This window comes from Lolium perenne, chromosome 6 (assembly GCF_019359855.2).
Source record: "Lolium perenne isolate Kyuss_39 chromosome 6, Kyuss_2.0, whole genome shotgun sequence".
In the NCBI taxonomy this organism is placed as follows: Eukaryota; Viridiplantae; Streptophyta; class Magnoliopsida; order Poales; family Poaceae; genus Lolium; species Lolium perenne.
In genome coordinates this window covers 50183997-50195452 of record NC_067249.2, presented here as the reverse complement: position 1 = coordinate 50195452, position 11456 = coordinate 50183997, and the positions used below count along the sequence as shown (strand labels likewise).

The 11456-nt window shown below is 42.2% G+C and overlaps 2 protein-coding genes across 3 annotated transcripts; both read right to left on the bottom strand.

Annotated features, from left to right (window-relative positions):
• Positions 1 to 441: 441 nt before the first annotated feature.
• LOC127307936 (ABC transporter B family member 10) lies at positions 442 to 7780 on the bottom strand. 2 transcript variants are annotated; one of them, XM_051338702.2, is made up of 11 exons: positions 7682 to 7780; positions 6299 to 6621; positions 6102 to 6156; positions 5517 to 5692; positions 5205 to 5405; positions 4862 to 5121; positions 4424 to 4737; positions 3390 to 3613; positions 2759 to 3111; positions 2145 to 2551; positions 442 to 2046 (listed from the first exon to the last, which is right to left on the bottom strand). In XM_051338702.2, the coding sequence occupies exons 2-11, from the start codon at positions 6596 to 6598 to the stop codon at positions 563 to 565; spliced, it is 3774 nt and encodes a 1257-aa protein (XP_051194662.1). In that variant the 5' UTR covers positions 6599 to 6621; positions 7682 to 7780; the 3' UTR covers positions 442 to 562. The 2 variants fall into 2 exon arrangements, with proteins under 2 accessions (XP_051194662.1, XP_051194661.1); XM_051338701.1 differs by having other exon boundaries at positions 6299 to 7780.
• A 132-nt stretch (positions 7781 to 7912) lies between these two features.
• LOC127307937 (O-fucosyltransferase 23) lies at positions 7913 to 10932 on the bottom strand. The gene is made up of 2 exons (XM_051338703.2): positions 10547 to 10932; positions 7913 to 9952 (listed from the first exon to the last, which is right to left on the bottom strand). Exon 2 carries the CDS (start codon positions 9654 to 9656, stop codon positions 8331 to 8333), a length of 1326 nt encoding a protein of 441 aa, XP_051194663.1. The 5' UTR covers positions 9657 to 9952; positions 10547 to 10932; the 3' UTR covers positions 7913 to 8330.
• Between the last annotated feature and the right edge of the window lie 524 nt (positions 10933 to 11456).

The window sequence follows — 11456 nt, the reverse complement described above, 5'->3', positions numbered from 1 at the left end:
GTTACTTAACTCTAGGTACATATTTATCTAGTTAAAGTTGAGTCAATTAATTTGGATCGAAGAAATTAATTGTATTTGGTGCCCTATATTATTTTTGCGGTTTTGACCTTGTTGGGCCGCCTCCGGCCGCAAACAGACCGAGCCCTATTTCGCATCTGTGTGACACTGCATCCAAATACAAATGGACCGAAAAATAATCTGTTATGCGGCAGCCTATAAAAAAGGAAATTGTTGTCCACATAAGTGGAATGGGATTGGGGGAGCAGCCTAGCCGGATGGATAATTTTAGATCTCCAGAAACTTGCCTATTTTACTCTTTGGTGGAAATATACTACTCCTTTGCCTAACAAGTATTGGTCAATCTCAGCCCTTGGATCTTGGTGGTTGGACGGTTAGTGGCTCTCTATCCCTACCGTAAAAGACCCCTATGAAAATGCATGCAGTTGCTTTTTCATTAAAACTTTCAGACTTCACTTTTACAAATTGTCACAACGGTCATTAGATTAAATGATTGCAATGGTGCAGCAGCCCTATCAAAAAACCATGAAAAAGAACAAAAAAATCAGTCTTTCGCCCCTTTGATCTTCATGCGGTTCATTCTCGAGTAAAGGCCATTCCTTGCAGAGACCAAAGTTTCATGGCTGCCCATCTCCACCACCTCACCTTTGTCCATCACAAAGATCACATCCGCGCTCACGACCGTGGACAGCCTGTGGGCGATCGTGAAGTTCGTGGTCTTAGCTAAGAGCTCACCGTTGTTCCTCCACCCATGTGCTTCCAAAGAGCTCATCACCACCCTCTCGGACTCGCCGTCCAGAGCGCTGGTCGCCTCGTCTAGTAGAAGTATGGCAGGATTCTTCAGCACAGTCCTCGCGATCACTATCCGCTGCTTCTGGCCTCCGGAGAGCTGGCTCCCTTTGTCCCCAACAACGGTGTCGTACCCCGTCAACAGGCTGCTGATGAACTCGTGGATGTTCGCCTGCATTGCGGCCTCCACTATCTCTGCCTCCGACACGCCTTCATTGCCGTAGCTGATGTTCTCTCTGATGGACAGGTTGAACAGGATCGGCTCCTGCTGAACCAATCCTATCTGCTTCCTCAGACGCTTCAGGTTGTAGTCTCTGATGTCCTTACCGTCCACAAGTACTTTTCCTTTGGAAGGCTCGTAGAATCTCAGCAGAAGGGAGAACACAGTGGATTTTCCGGCCCCGCTCGGGCCAACCAATGCGACCCTTTGCCCGGGCTCGATGGCTAGACTGAAGCCATCTAGTACGGTCACTTTTGTTCTCGCGGGATAACTGAAACTGACATCTGCGAACGCAATGTGACCCGTAATCCTGTCTTCTTCAGCAGGAACTTCTGGTCCATCTGCCACAATCTGTGTTTCTCTGTCGAGAATGTCAAGTGCGGGATCGAGCAGTGAGATCGCTGTCATTGCCATAGGGATCAAGGACCATAGCTCTGTGATGGAAGGTACTGTCAGTGCAAATGTTTGGTACGATCGTACACAGTTTTCAAATGTTGCTAGTCCCTTCTCAAGCAGCACAATTGTGCAGTTCAACTGGATGGCGTGTGTCATATGCCATAAGCAGAGGGCAACCCCCTGCACCGCCCCATACTTGATGCTCTCCATCCTGATTATCCGCATCGGTTCTTGGAGCGCCAAGTCCGCTTTCCTAAGTATCTCTTCTTCGTGAACAAAAGACGCCACCGTACGGATGTTACTGACGGCCTCTGAGGTGAGTGAGATGAGCTTCTGGTGGGAAGTAGAGATGTCAGTGGCAAAACCTTTCGCTGACTTGACTTGTACAAGGCCGGCGATCAGGTGACATGGCATCATAGCATATACAACCAGACCCATCCTCCAGTTCACTGCTGTGCTCAACACCGTTGCTATCAGGACTGAAGAGATGCACTGAATGATGACGGGCATTCGGTCAGATATAACTGTCTTGATCATCGAGGTGTCACTGACAACACGTGAAGTCAGGAAGCCGACGCTGTTCCCCGGTTCTTCGAACCAACCTACTTCGCTCCGAAGGATGACTGCATTTAGCAAAGAGAACATGGTGTTACATTCCAAACAAGCAGCGGTTCATATACTTGTGAGAGATTAAAAAAATTATGTATGTCGTGTGTCAGACCTGAAAAGAGGGCCTCCCTTAGGTTATTCATTGCCCTTTCGCCAACAAGGCCATATATATAGTGCTGAATGATGTTACTGAAAAATGTTACCAACCCAACTAGGAACAAAATTATTGAGTACTTGCTGACTATTCTCTTTGCATCTGTCTCCAGGTATGCCATGCCAACTGTTATGATGAAGAAAGCAAATATAGGCCTTGAGATCCCAGAGACTGCTGCTGCTGCGGAACCTAGCAGAACTTTTCCTGGCACAAGTTTAAAGGTTCTAAGGAATATTCTGTAGAAAACAGATGTTCTCTTTCTGATCCCTTGCTTCGGTTCCTTCGACGTCAGTTCTATTCTCTTCCCTTGATCATGTGTAGAGAAAGATGTCTCATTGTCTTGTTCTTCGTCTTCTTCGGTGCTTCTGTTTACCAATCAAAATAAGCTAGTGAGTAAACTTTACTCATTAGAAGAAATAAAGTTAGGTGCTTGTTCAGTTGTAGAAAAACATATTGTCAGCACTGTGCTCATACATCTTCTGGCACACATAACTGCCCATGAACAGTGTGATGATGAATTTTATAAGGGAGCATTACACAGTGTAAAAGGAAGTGTGTTGGGTACATTTTACCTTTGTTCACTCATGCCAGATTTCTTCTCAAGATTCTGCATATTGCATACACTCGAGTAGAATACACTTTTACCTAGCAATTCTTCATGTGTTCCAGAATGAGCTACTCTTCCATTCTCTATAACAACAATCTTGTTTGCATTTATAATTGTTGATATTCTGTGGGCAATCAAGATAACAGTCCTGCCTTGCATAGCTCTATCAAGAGCATCCTGAACTAGCTTCTCGGATTCTGAATCAAGTGCGCTTGTGGCTTCATCAAGAAGAAGAATTGGGGGATCTTTTAGAATAGCCCTTGCAATCGCTATTCTTTGTTTTTGACCTCCTGATAGTAGCACACCTCTTTCTCCTACCTGAAGTGATCCATAAATAGGGGTAATGCTTACTTTCATATTAATTTGGCATCTAACCAAAAGTTACAAAAAATAGCTACTTCTGGTCATCAAATTGCTGCTCTCTATTGACTACATAGGGATAGGGGCAACAACAAAGTGCCCAACTTGAAATGTAGTCTGAATTTTTATAAGGCTATTTAAACTCAACAATTTGAATTAATTTGATTCACAAACTTAGGATAAAAGAGATATTTGTGAGGTTTTACCGCCCTTGCTCTGTGAACATAAAGTCTTACCTCAGTTGAGTATTGCTTTGGAAGTTTGGATATAAATGAGTGCACATTAGCTGTTTTTGCTGCTTCAATTATCTCTTCATCAGTTGCATTTATTTTGCCAATTCTCAAATTATCAGAAATAGTACCAGAAAAGAGTGATGGTTCTTGAGATACTGAACCTATATTTCTCCTCAGGGACTTCAGATCAAGTTCTTTAATGTTTTGACCATCAATAAATATGTCACCTGCATTGCTAGACCATATTACTTACAGTAGTAAAATCTGAGTTTACTATTTTAGCACAAAATCTTGCAATCGCCTTTCTGTATTAAAAAACAATTTGCCTTCTTTCTACTATGCCAGCATCTTACTATGTTTCAGATACATCCGTTTGTTCAGAGGTTTTTCAGCATTAAGAATATATGAGAAAATAAAGCATTAAAAAATACCAAATATTAATAAAATTTAAGAAAAGGTAGATTAAAATAGTCTTGGGGAACATGAAGGAATACTTCTGGACCATGTTAGAAATTTTTATAAATATCTTATACTAGGATTGTTTAAGGATGTTCCAACACAGTTTAAGTGTTTTCTGAATTCTGCACTATGATCAAAATTTCCAAGATTTATGGGCATCCAAGTAATATTCCTAGTGTTATATTTTACATATTTGCTTCCGAAGGCGGCCCATTATTTGTTTTGAATTGGAGTTTTCTTTATTATTTCCTGAATTTATTTTCATTCATCTATTGTTCTGTTTTTTCTGAATGTTCAAACCTGTTTAACCACATGGAAGTGGCAGAAACAAAATAGGGTATGCTAGAACTGTGGCACAACTGAGAACAATACATTTCAGCGCAAAAGGAAGATTTCAAGAGTTTCCGGTGACAGATATATTTCCACCCTTTTTTCTATATTTTTTCAATTAAATATGTTGATACTGCAATGTGAAGTTGCAAAAACAAGCACTGCTGAACATAATCAAGCAAACACTATGAAAAATATACAGCTCAACAAAAGTTTATGCAGAGTTAAAGGTATTCCTAGATGCATACCGGATATAGCATCGTAGAACCGTTGAACCAAACAAATCACAGTGCTCTTTCCACATCCACTACTCCCCACAAGAGCTACAATCTTGCCTGCTGGTACAGCCAGCGAAAATCCTTGGAGAACTGGATTGCCTTCACGGGATGGATATGTGAAATCCACCTCTCGTATTACAATGTCTCCAGTGACCTTCTCTAATATTATTCCATTTGATTCATGACTTATTGCTGGATTTGTTTTGATAACCTTAAATACTTCTTTACCAGCAGATTTTGCTTGACTGAAGGTCTGAAGATCCGGCGCTGCATTCAAGAGATATCTGAAATCACACTTTAAAAGATCAGTACTGATAACTTTACAAGATTACTATCTTTTGATGAATAGTAATTTCGTGTAATCATGCCAGTATGATACATTTTTATAAAGATAGTTCCCAGTATTACATTGCACCGGAGAGGATGTTAATGACAGCAGCAATCGATTCACCCGGTTTCGCCGATCTTCCAGTTACTGCTACCGCTCCAACATAGATCGTCAGTGAATACGAACAGAATGTTGTAATCTGCAACATTCCCAAACCTAGTCCTTTGATGAATGCCTCTTTTTGGCTTAGCTTGTATTGCTTGTCCATGCATTTCACGAATGATTTCATGGCCGAGTTTTCTCCGACAAATGAGAAGACAGTCTTGATATGTGAAAGAGTCTGCACAAGTACATGTATTATTAACATACAAATCAATAGGGCAACCTACTTAGTTCTAACAAAACAGTCATCTGTGCATGTACCTGTTCTACAACAGTGGTTGTTTCGGAGACGAAAGCTGTCCTTGTCATCGACATGCCAATCATCGTTTTCGCATATGTTGCCCCAACCATGAGAAGCATCGGAACAACTAACAGGGTGAGCATACCCACCTCCCAGCAGCACACAAAAGCAACAACGACAGAGACTATGAATATGGAAAAATTAGAAATGAAGTGACCCATCTGAGGAAAAATAAGTAAGCCTGAATTAATGATTGGTTATCATAAAACAAACTTCTGTGCTTCGCTTTGTTTACCAACATACAGTGAATGTTATAAAATGCAAACTGATACCTTCTCGCCAATTGCTTCTTTTATGACGCTCATGTGATTGGTTGCTCCAGCCATGATGTTCGCGGTGGTTAAGTCAGTGTCAAAAGCTCCGATATCTTGATTGAGTACTGATCTCAGATATGCCATCTGCATTCTTGTCATCTGTCTCTGACCTGTGTACATCCAACATGCAATTTCTGCAGCACAGGGTCATTGTGGCAAAACGGTAAGACAAGTTTATTTGAATATGACTGATGCTATTCATATTATTTGTGCTCCGATCACGTGGTGCTCTCTTGTACATGCAGCAGTAGTGAACTAATAGAAGTAATTAAACACTAACAGGTATTACTATGAAATTTCCCTCTTTAACAGGCATAAGCTTTTTTTTCTGTGCATATTTGTTGTTGTTGTGATGTTGTGCTGCTAGCCTGCTACTCTTCTGAACTTTCAATAATAATATTTTGTGTCCAGCTATCTGAACTGTCAATTGTTTAGTAAATCACTATCTTAGGATTTCCATTGATTCCTTTAGGGTATAACTAATACCTATAACTTCCACTATCTTGTTTACATTGTCAAAAATGGTTAGAAGAGTGTACTCACCAAGCATTCCAGCGGGAAGTGTAATAATTGCCAAGGACCACATATATGGAACCAACTACAAACCAGAACAAAAAAATATATATTGTTAGTGACATGGCTAACTGCTTTTTCAACGTTAACAAATTCGAACAAAAACACTCCTAAAACACAAATGGCGCCTTTTATATCATGGCTTTGAATATGGATAGAACGTTAACCTTGGAAAGTTCATGGACAATTGCCTCCCGATTGCCTATGTTGTTCCCAAACATATCTACGGCTTTGCCAAGGATGTAATACGACATTGCAGGCGCCATGCCGTGCATTAAGGACCCAATTGTTCCTGCCACCATGAGCAGCCAATCTAGCGCATCGGCATAGCAAAGCAGTCCAAAGAACGGGAACGGTTCATCCGCAGCTGCTGCTTCTGACACAGAATATGATGTGCTTTTCTGGTCATCCTGGCTCTTGGGTTTGAATGGTTTGACGGGGCACTCCGTCTCTTGCATGTGTGGCATTGTTCTTGTGAGTCTTGTGATATCTTGCAGAAGAGTAGCAGAAACACGGTGTGGTATGTATATAGAAACAGATAACTTGGTTTCGGACTAGGTAAAAGGTAGGACAAAACACACTGTTACTCTCAAGGTACACGCTGAGCTACTTCAGCATGAAATCAAATAATATCAAGTTTATTTGCCTACAAAAACATTAGTATAATGTATCAGCTTTAGCCCTTAGCCGTTGCCATTCTCGGTTAGAACTGTTTTTGTTGGCATGATTATGTCAACCTGCTTATTCAAACTCAGCAAGAAATGCACTTTTTGTTTGGAGTGCCATGCGACAGTCAGACTTATTCACTGAAAGTCACACCACTGTGAAATACAAAGCATGAATCTTTTGTCGATATAATCAACTTTGTTTTCACCTACGAATTTTGTAAGAGACAGAGACACCAAAGTACTGTCTAGGATCCTTAACCATACGTTAAATATACTTTTGCCTCCTAGTATGATGTCTTAATGAGATCAAGATGAGTTCATCTGAAGAATAGGTTAAGGAATGCTTACATAACCACAGTTGTTGACATATCTGCTGCATAATTTGAGCATATAGTTTATTCATGCACTCTGTCCCTATGGTTTACTGGAGCATTTTGTCCAAGTAGAAAAACCTTAACCATTCCATATGGAGTATGTTCTCTGAGCTTATGCTCAGTTTTCATCAAAACAGAACAAAACTAATGCCTGCCCGTTGTGCATTGTGCGGTTTCAGATAGCTAGGTGATTTACTGCCAGATTTTCTGAACAAAAGCACAATCTTTTTTCTTTTTTTGAGGTGGGGACAAAAGCACATTCTTCTGCAGCTAGCTTCTACAGGTTCAGAATGAAACTTGGAGGCCACAGAAAAAGAATTTCTTTTTAACCAAAAAAAGGCCATGTTTTCATTCATCTGGGCTCAGGAAAACTTTTGACGTGTCATTAATTGGCCAAAATTTGCGACGGTGTTTTTGTAAGGGGAATTATGCTGCTGCTGGCTGCCTTGAGTGAAGCAACGGCTGTGTTTTATACAATATGAACAAAAATGTAGTGCATTACTACTACCTGTAGGCTGTAGCTATCTTAGTATTGGATGAACCAGCTGTGTGCGCAGAAACCACCGTCCCCTTTTGTTCCTTGTCAAGTTGTGAATCCCAGGAGCTTGGAACTTTGCCCACATCAAAAGTTCCTTGTCCCAATAGGGGTCGATATACGATGTATCTGATTCCACCGAGCAGGCATTTTGTTGAGAAGGAAAGCCTCCAAACAAGAATCTTTCTTGCGGAAATTACAAAGTGCTACAGAATCAAGAAGTTTCATTTGTCGGAACAAGCGTACATGAATGGATAGACTCATACAGATGTTCAGTGTGATAGTGCCAGCATGAAATTCTCGACAGGGCGAAGCAAGCTGATCTCACTAAACAACAGAATGCAAACAGGGTGGTAACTAGTGCCACACAACGAGCTCTTAAACTAAAATCTGTCCAGCACGATGCTGTTCAGGAAACAACTTTTGTACACACTCACAAAGTACACAGGCAATACTTGGCCAAACTCATTGCCTAAGTGCAACATGCAGTGCGATCTGTCCAGATTCTAGCATGGAAAGTACTGTCGAGCTGCTGTACCTACTCCTTTCTAGACAAGATTCGGCCGAAAATTATTTCCCTGTGTGTGATTGTGTTTCCGTCAGATGTTGTGTGCCTCAAAGGTCAGTGGCAGGAGACGTTATTTGTTCCGTAACTTATGCGTTGAAGGCTTGTGTCCGACATATCTGTCATCCATCTCTGCGGCCCGCCATCATCTCCGATGATGTTGTACGCATAGGACGACAGCCCAACATCCTCGCCGCATGAGCTTGCCTTCCCAAGATTATATAGCCTTTCCGTTCTAGACAAAACTACAAGGTTGGAAAATGTTGAGAAGCTATTGCCAACAAACACATCCGCTCTGGCGCATACCTCAAAGTCGATGGCGGATTTTATAAGATAAGGCTGTCTATCGTATATGTCAGTAACTCCAAGTTTCTTCTTCTCATAAGCAATCATGCCAACTCTCCAACCACTGGTTACTGAATCATCTTCTAGAAGGCTGTCAGCTACTGCAAGATAAACTACAACCGGGCGGCGAAGGTCAGTGATCTGTGAGACCTTATGAATGATCTCTCCTTTGCTGCTGCAGATTTCCTTCGAATTGGACCGCTGCTCCCACTTCTTGCAATGGATCATCCAATCTTTCTCAATTCTCATGTGAACAGCAATGTACTGCACAGAAAGGCTTGTCGAACTATCGATCCTATTCTTATTATGAGAAATGGCAGCCTCATGTCTTGCTTTTTTCCCTGCATCTTTGATCTTGGATATGACCTTGACTACTTCAGTTTCTATCTCAGGAGCTAAGGTTAGGCAATCAAAGATCCTGGCATAGTCTTTCACAGGCCAATGGTCAGGCCACAGAAAGGGATGTTTTCCAGTGACATGAATTACTTCAGAGCCATCAGCCTCGCCCAATCTGGATTGTTGGAGTTGATCCAAGTCTCTGTCCACTGTCCACCTCCTGCCGCTTCCCTTTTGGAGTTTGAAAGGCTCGGTATGATTGAGAACTTCTGAATACCGAGCTAGCCTTACAAACCCATGACAACGAGCATTGAACTTGTTAAAGTCAAACACCTTGTCGAAAGCAATAGGCTTCAGCAAGTCAACCTCTTTGTAGAAAAGTGAAGCACTCAGACTTGGCATGAGCAGAGACCTGTTGAGGAATTTTGCTGTCAAGCATGCTCTGGCAAATGCAATCTTCTGATTGTTCAATCCCCATATAATCTGTGGGACCTCAACAAACTTGTCTCTCCTAACTCCAGGGAACAAGTCAAGGGTTGTTGACTCGTAAAAACTCTTCTCAGACGAGCTAATGGCGAGAAAAGGGGAGATAATTGCTCTCAACACAATAAGACCAATCACTATGAGAAGGCATTTGCAAATGACAGGCCTCGTCGGCAAGCTAATGTGCTTGAGATGCTTAAGCTCTAGTAAGATGTTCATTGAAACAGTCCTTTAATTCCTGGTCATGCTAGCAGGTAATTCTTATCACCCAATGGAGCAGGTTATCTCATTGCCAATGCCAGTGGTGCAGGACCAACATTTTCCTTTGATTTTGTGTTGAAGTACAAACTGTGTGCAATCTAGTGGAATCAGTAACCAAGCACGCTTGGATGGCTTCACCGGATCTTCCTGGGCAGTGGGTAAATCAGGTTTCAAACTCGGTCATTCAGTTACTAATGTAAGCATACTTCTTGAACCCTTCTGTTAACAATCTAGTGTACGCTCAACCAGAGGGGCTGCAAAAAATGAAAAGAAATGGCACAGTTTAACAAGGTTACTATACTGCCAGACTTTATGAAACTTGAAAAACTGCTAGGTGGCTAGATAAAGAACTTTTTTCTTCGCTGTATTAACTCACAGATAAACTATCCTAACAGTAAAATAATAGCCAAGCACCAGAAACAATGTGCACAAACTGCTAAGTGGCTAGATAAAGAACTTTTTTCTTCACTGTGGTAACTCACAGATAAACTATCCTAACAGTGAAATAATAGCCAGTTATAGCACCAGAAACAATGTGCACAGGTTACGTAAATTCGCCAAATTTCTAGTTGAGAGGACATAGAGCTTGCAAAAAGAAACGTGCCTGCGAATCAGCAAAGAAGGACGCACAGAAAAAGGCCCTACAGTGTTGTGTGTTATCTACTCAGTGAAGTCAGTTGCGCGCGTGTGTATTTTCACACCTTTAGATCTGACAGAACCTGTACCAGCTACAAATAAAAACTAAGAACGCAGCTATTAAGTCGTGTATTTTCATGCTAACTAATCTGAGCAGATCTTTCATGAGCGAAACGGAGTTGGATAATCTGAAAAGTAGCACACTTTATTACCGTGTGAAGCCTGCAGTGCGCAGCTGTCCCCGAATCGCCGCCCTTGCCCTGACCTCGACGGAACCCGCAGCTGCACCTCCGGAACCCAATCGTATCTGCAGCCTTCCAGAACAGCTACTCCGCCGCCGCCGCCGCAAAAGCCCAGCCTCACTCTTCCCAAGGCCGCCGTTCTTCCTCCTCCTCCGCTCCTCCGGGAGGCCCGATCCAGCACGCGTGAATGGCTCGATCTGTCGCGCAGGGGCAGGAAGAGGAGAGAAATGGGGTTGATTCCGGTAGTCCGACGCAGATCGCTCCGCTCCACGGCGAGCTGACCACCGGAACCGGAATGCAGGGAAGAAATTTGGGGAAGGGGAAAACGAAGCCGGTGAGTCAATGGGGAGAAGGTGCACGAAGCGGCACGTGCACTGACTTCTGGGCCCAGATTGTCATTTTTATTTTATTGTCACGGCCAAACTGTCAGTGTCTGGCGGCTTAGCAACGTTCTCAGTGTCATAATGTATCTCTAAGTTTATGATATGTGATGCATGATGTTTTTCTTTATTTTCCGCGTGATCTTGAAGATTATTTCGGGTGAAAATGTATTGCGCTATTAGTAAAACTGGAAGATTTTTTATTTTATTTTTTGAGTAAAAGGATCATCTCCGATTTCGAAACCAACAGTTTTCTACATTATTCATCTTTTTTAACACAGCAAGCACCATAAAACTCTCACTAAGGTTTTCCCCTTCGAAGACAGAAGAAACTCCACAGGCGAAAGGACACAAGAGAAGGGAGAGTGGAAGCAAATAAGACCTACAATACCACCACTTCCTCCTCGCAGAGCCAAATTCCTCCAACAGTGTGCTTTATTCTTCCAAAAGTCGCCGGTAGCTCCACATTAACTCCATCTTCCTTCATTGCTCCAGTCTTG

Bases quoted from the DNA above. Each gene is read 5' to 3' on its own strand.
- LOC127307936 (XM_051338701.1), bottom strand. From the start codon at position 6,598: ATGCCACACATGCAAGAGACGGAGTGCCCCGTCAAACCATTCAAACCC. The intron at 6,157-6,298 runs GTTAACGTTCTA...TCTGGTTTGTAG, and splicing joins TTGTCCATGAACTTTCCAAG to TTGGTTCCATATATGTGGTC. The intron at 5,406-5,516 runs GTATCAGTTTGC...ATTTTTCCTCAG, and splicing joins AAGAAGCAATTGGCGAGAAG to ATGGGTCACTTCATTTCTAA.
- LOC127307937 (XM_051338703.2), bottom strand. From the start codon at position 9,656: ATGAACATCTTACTAGAGCTTAAGCATCTCAAGCACATTAGCTTGCCG.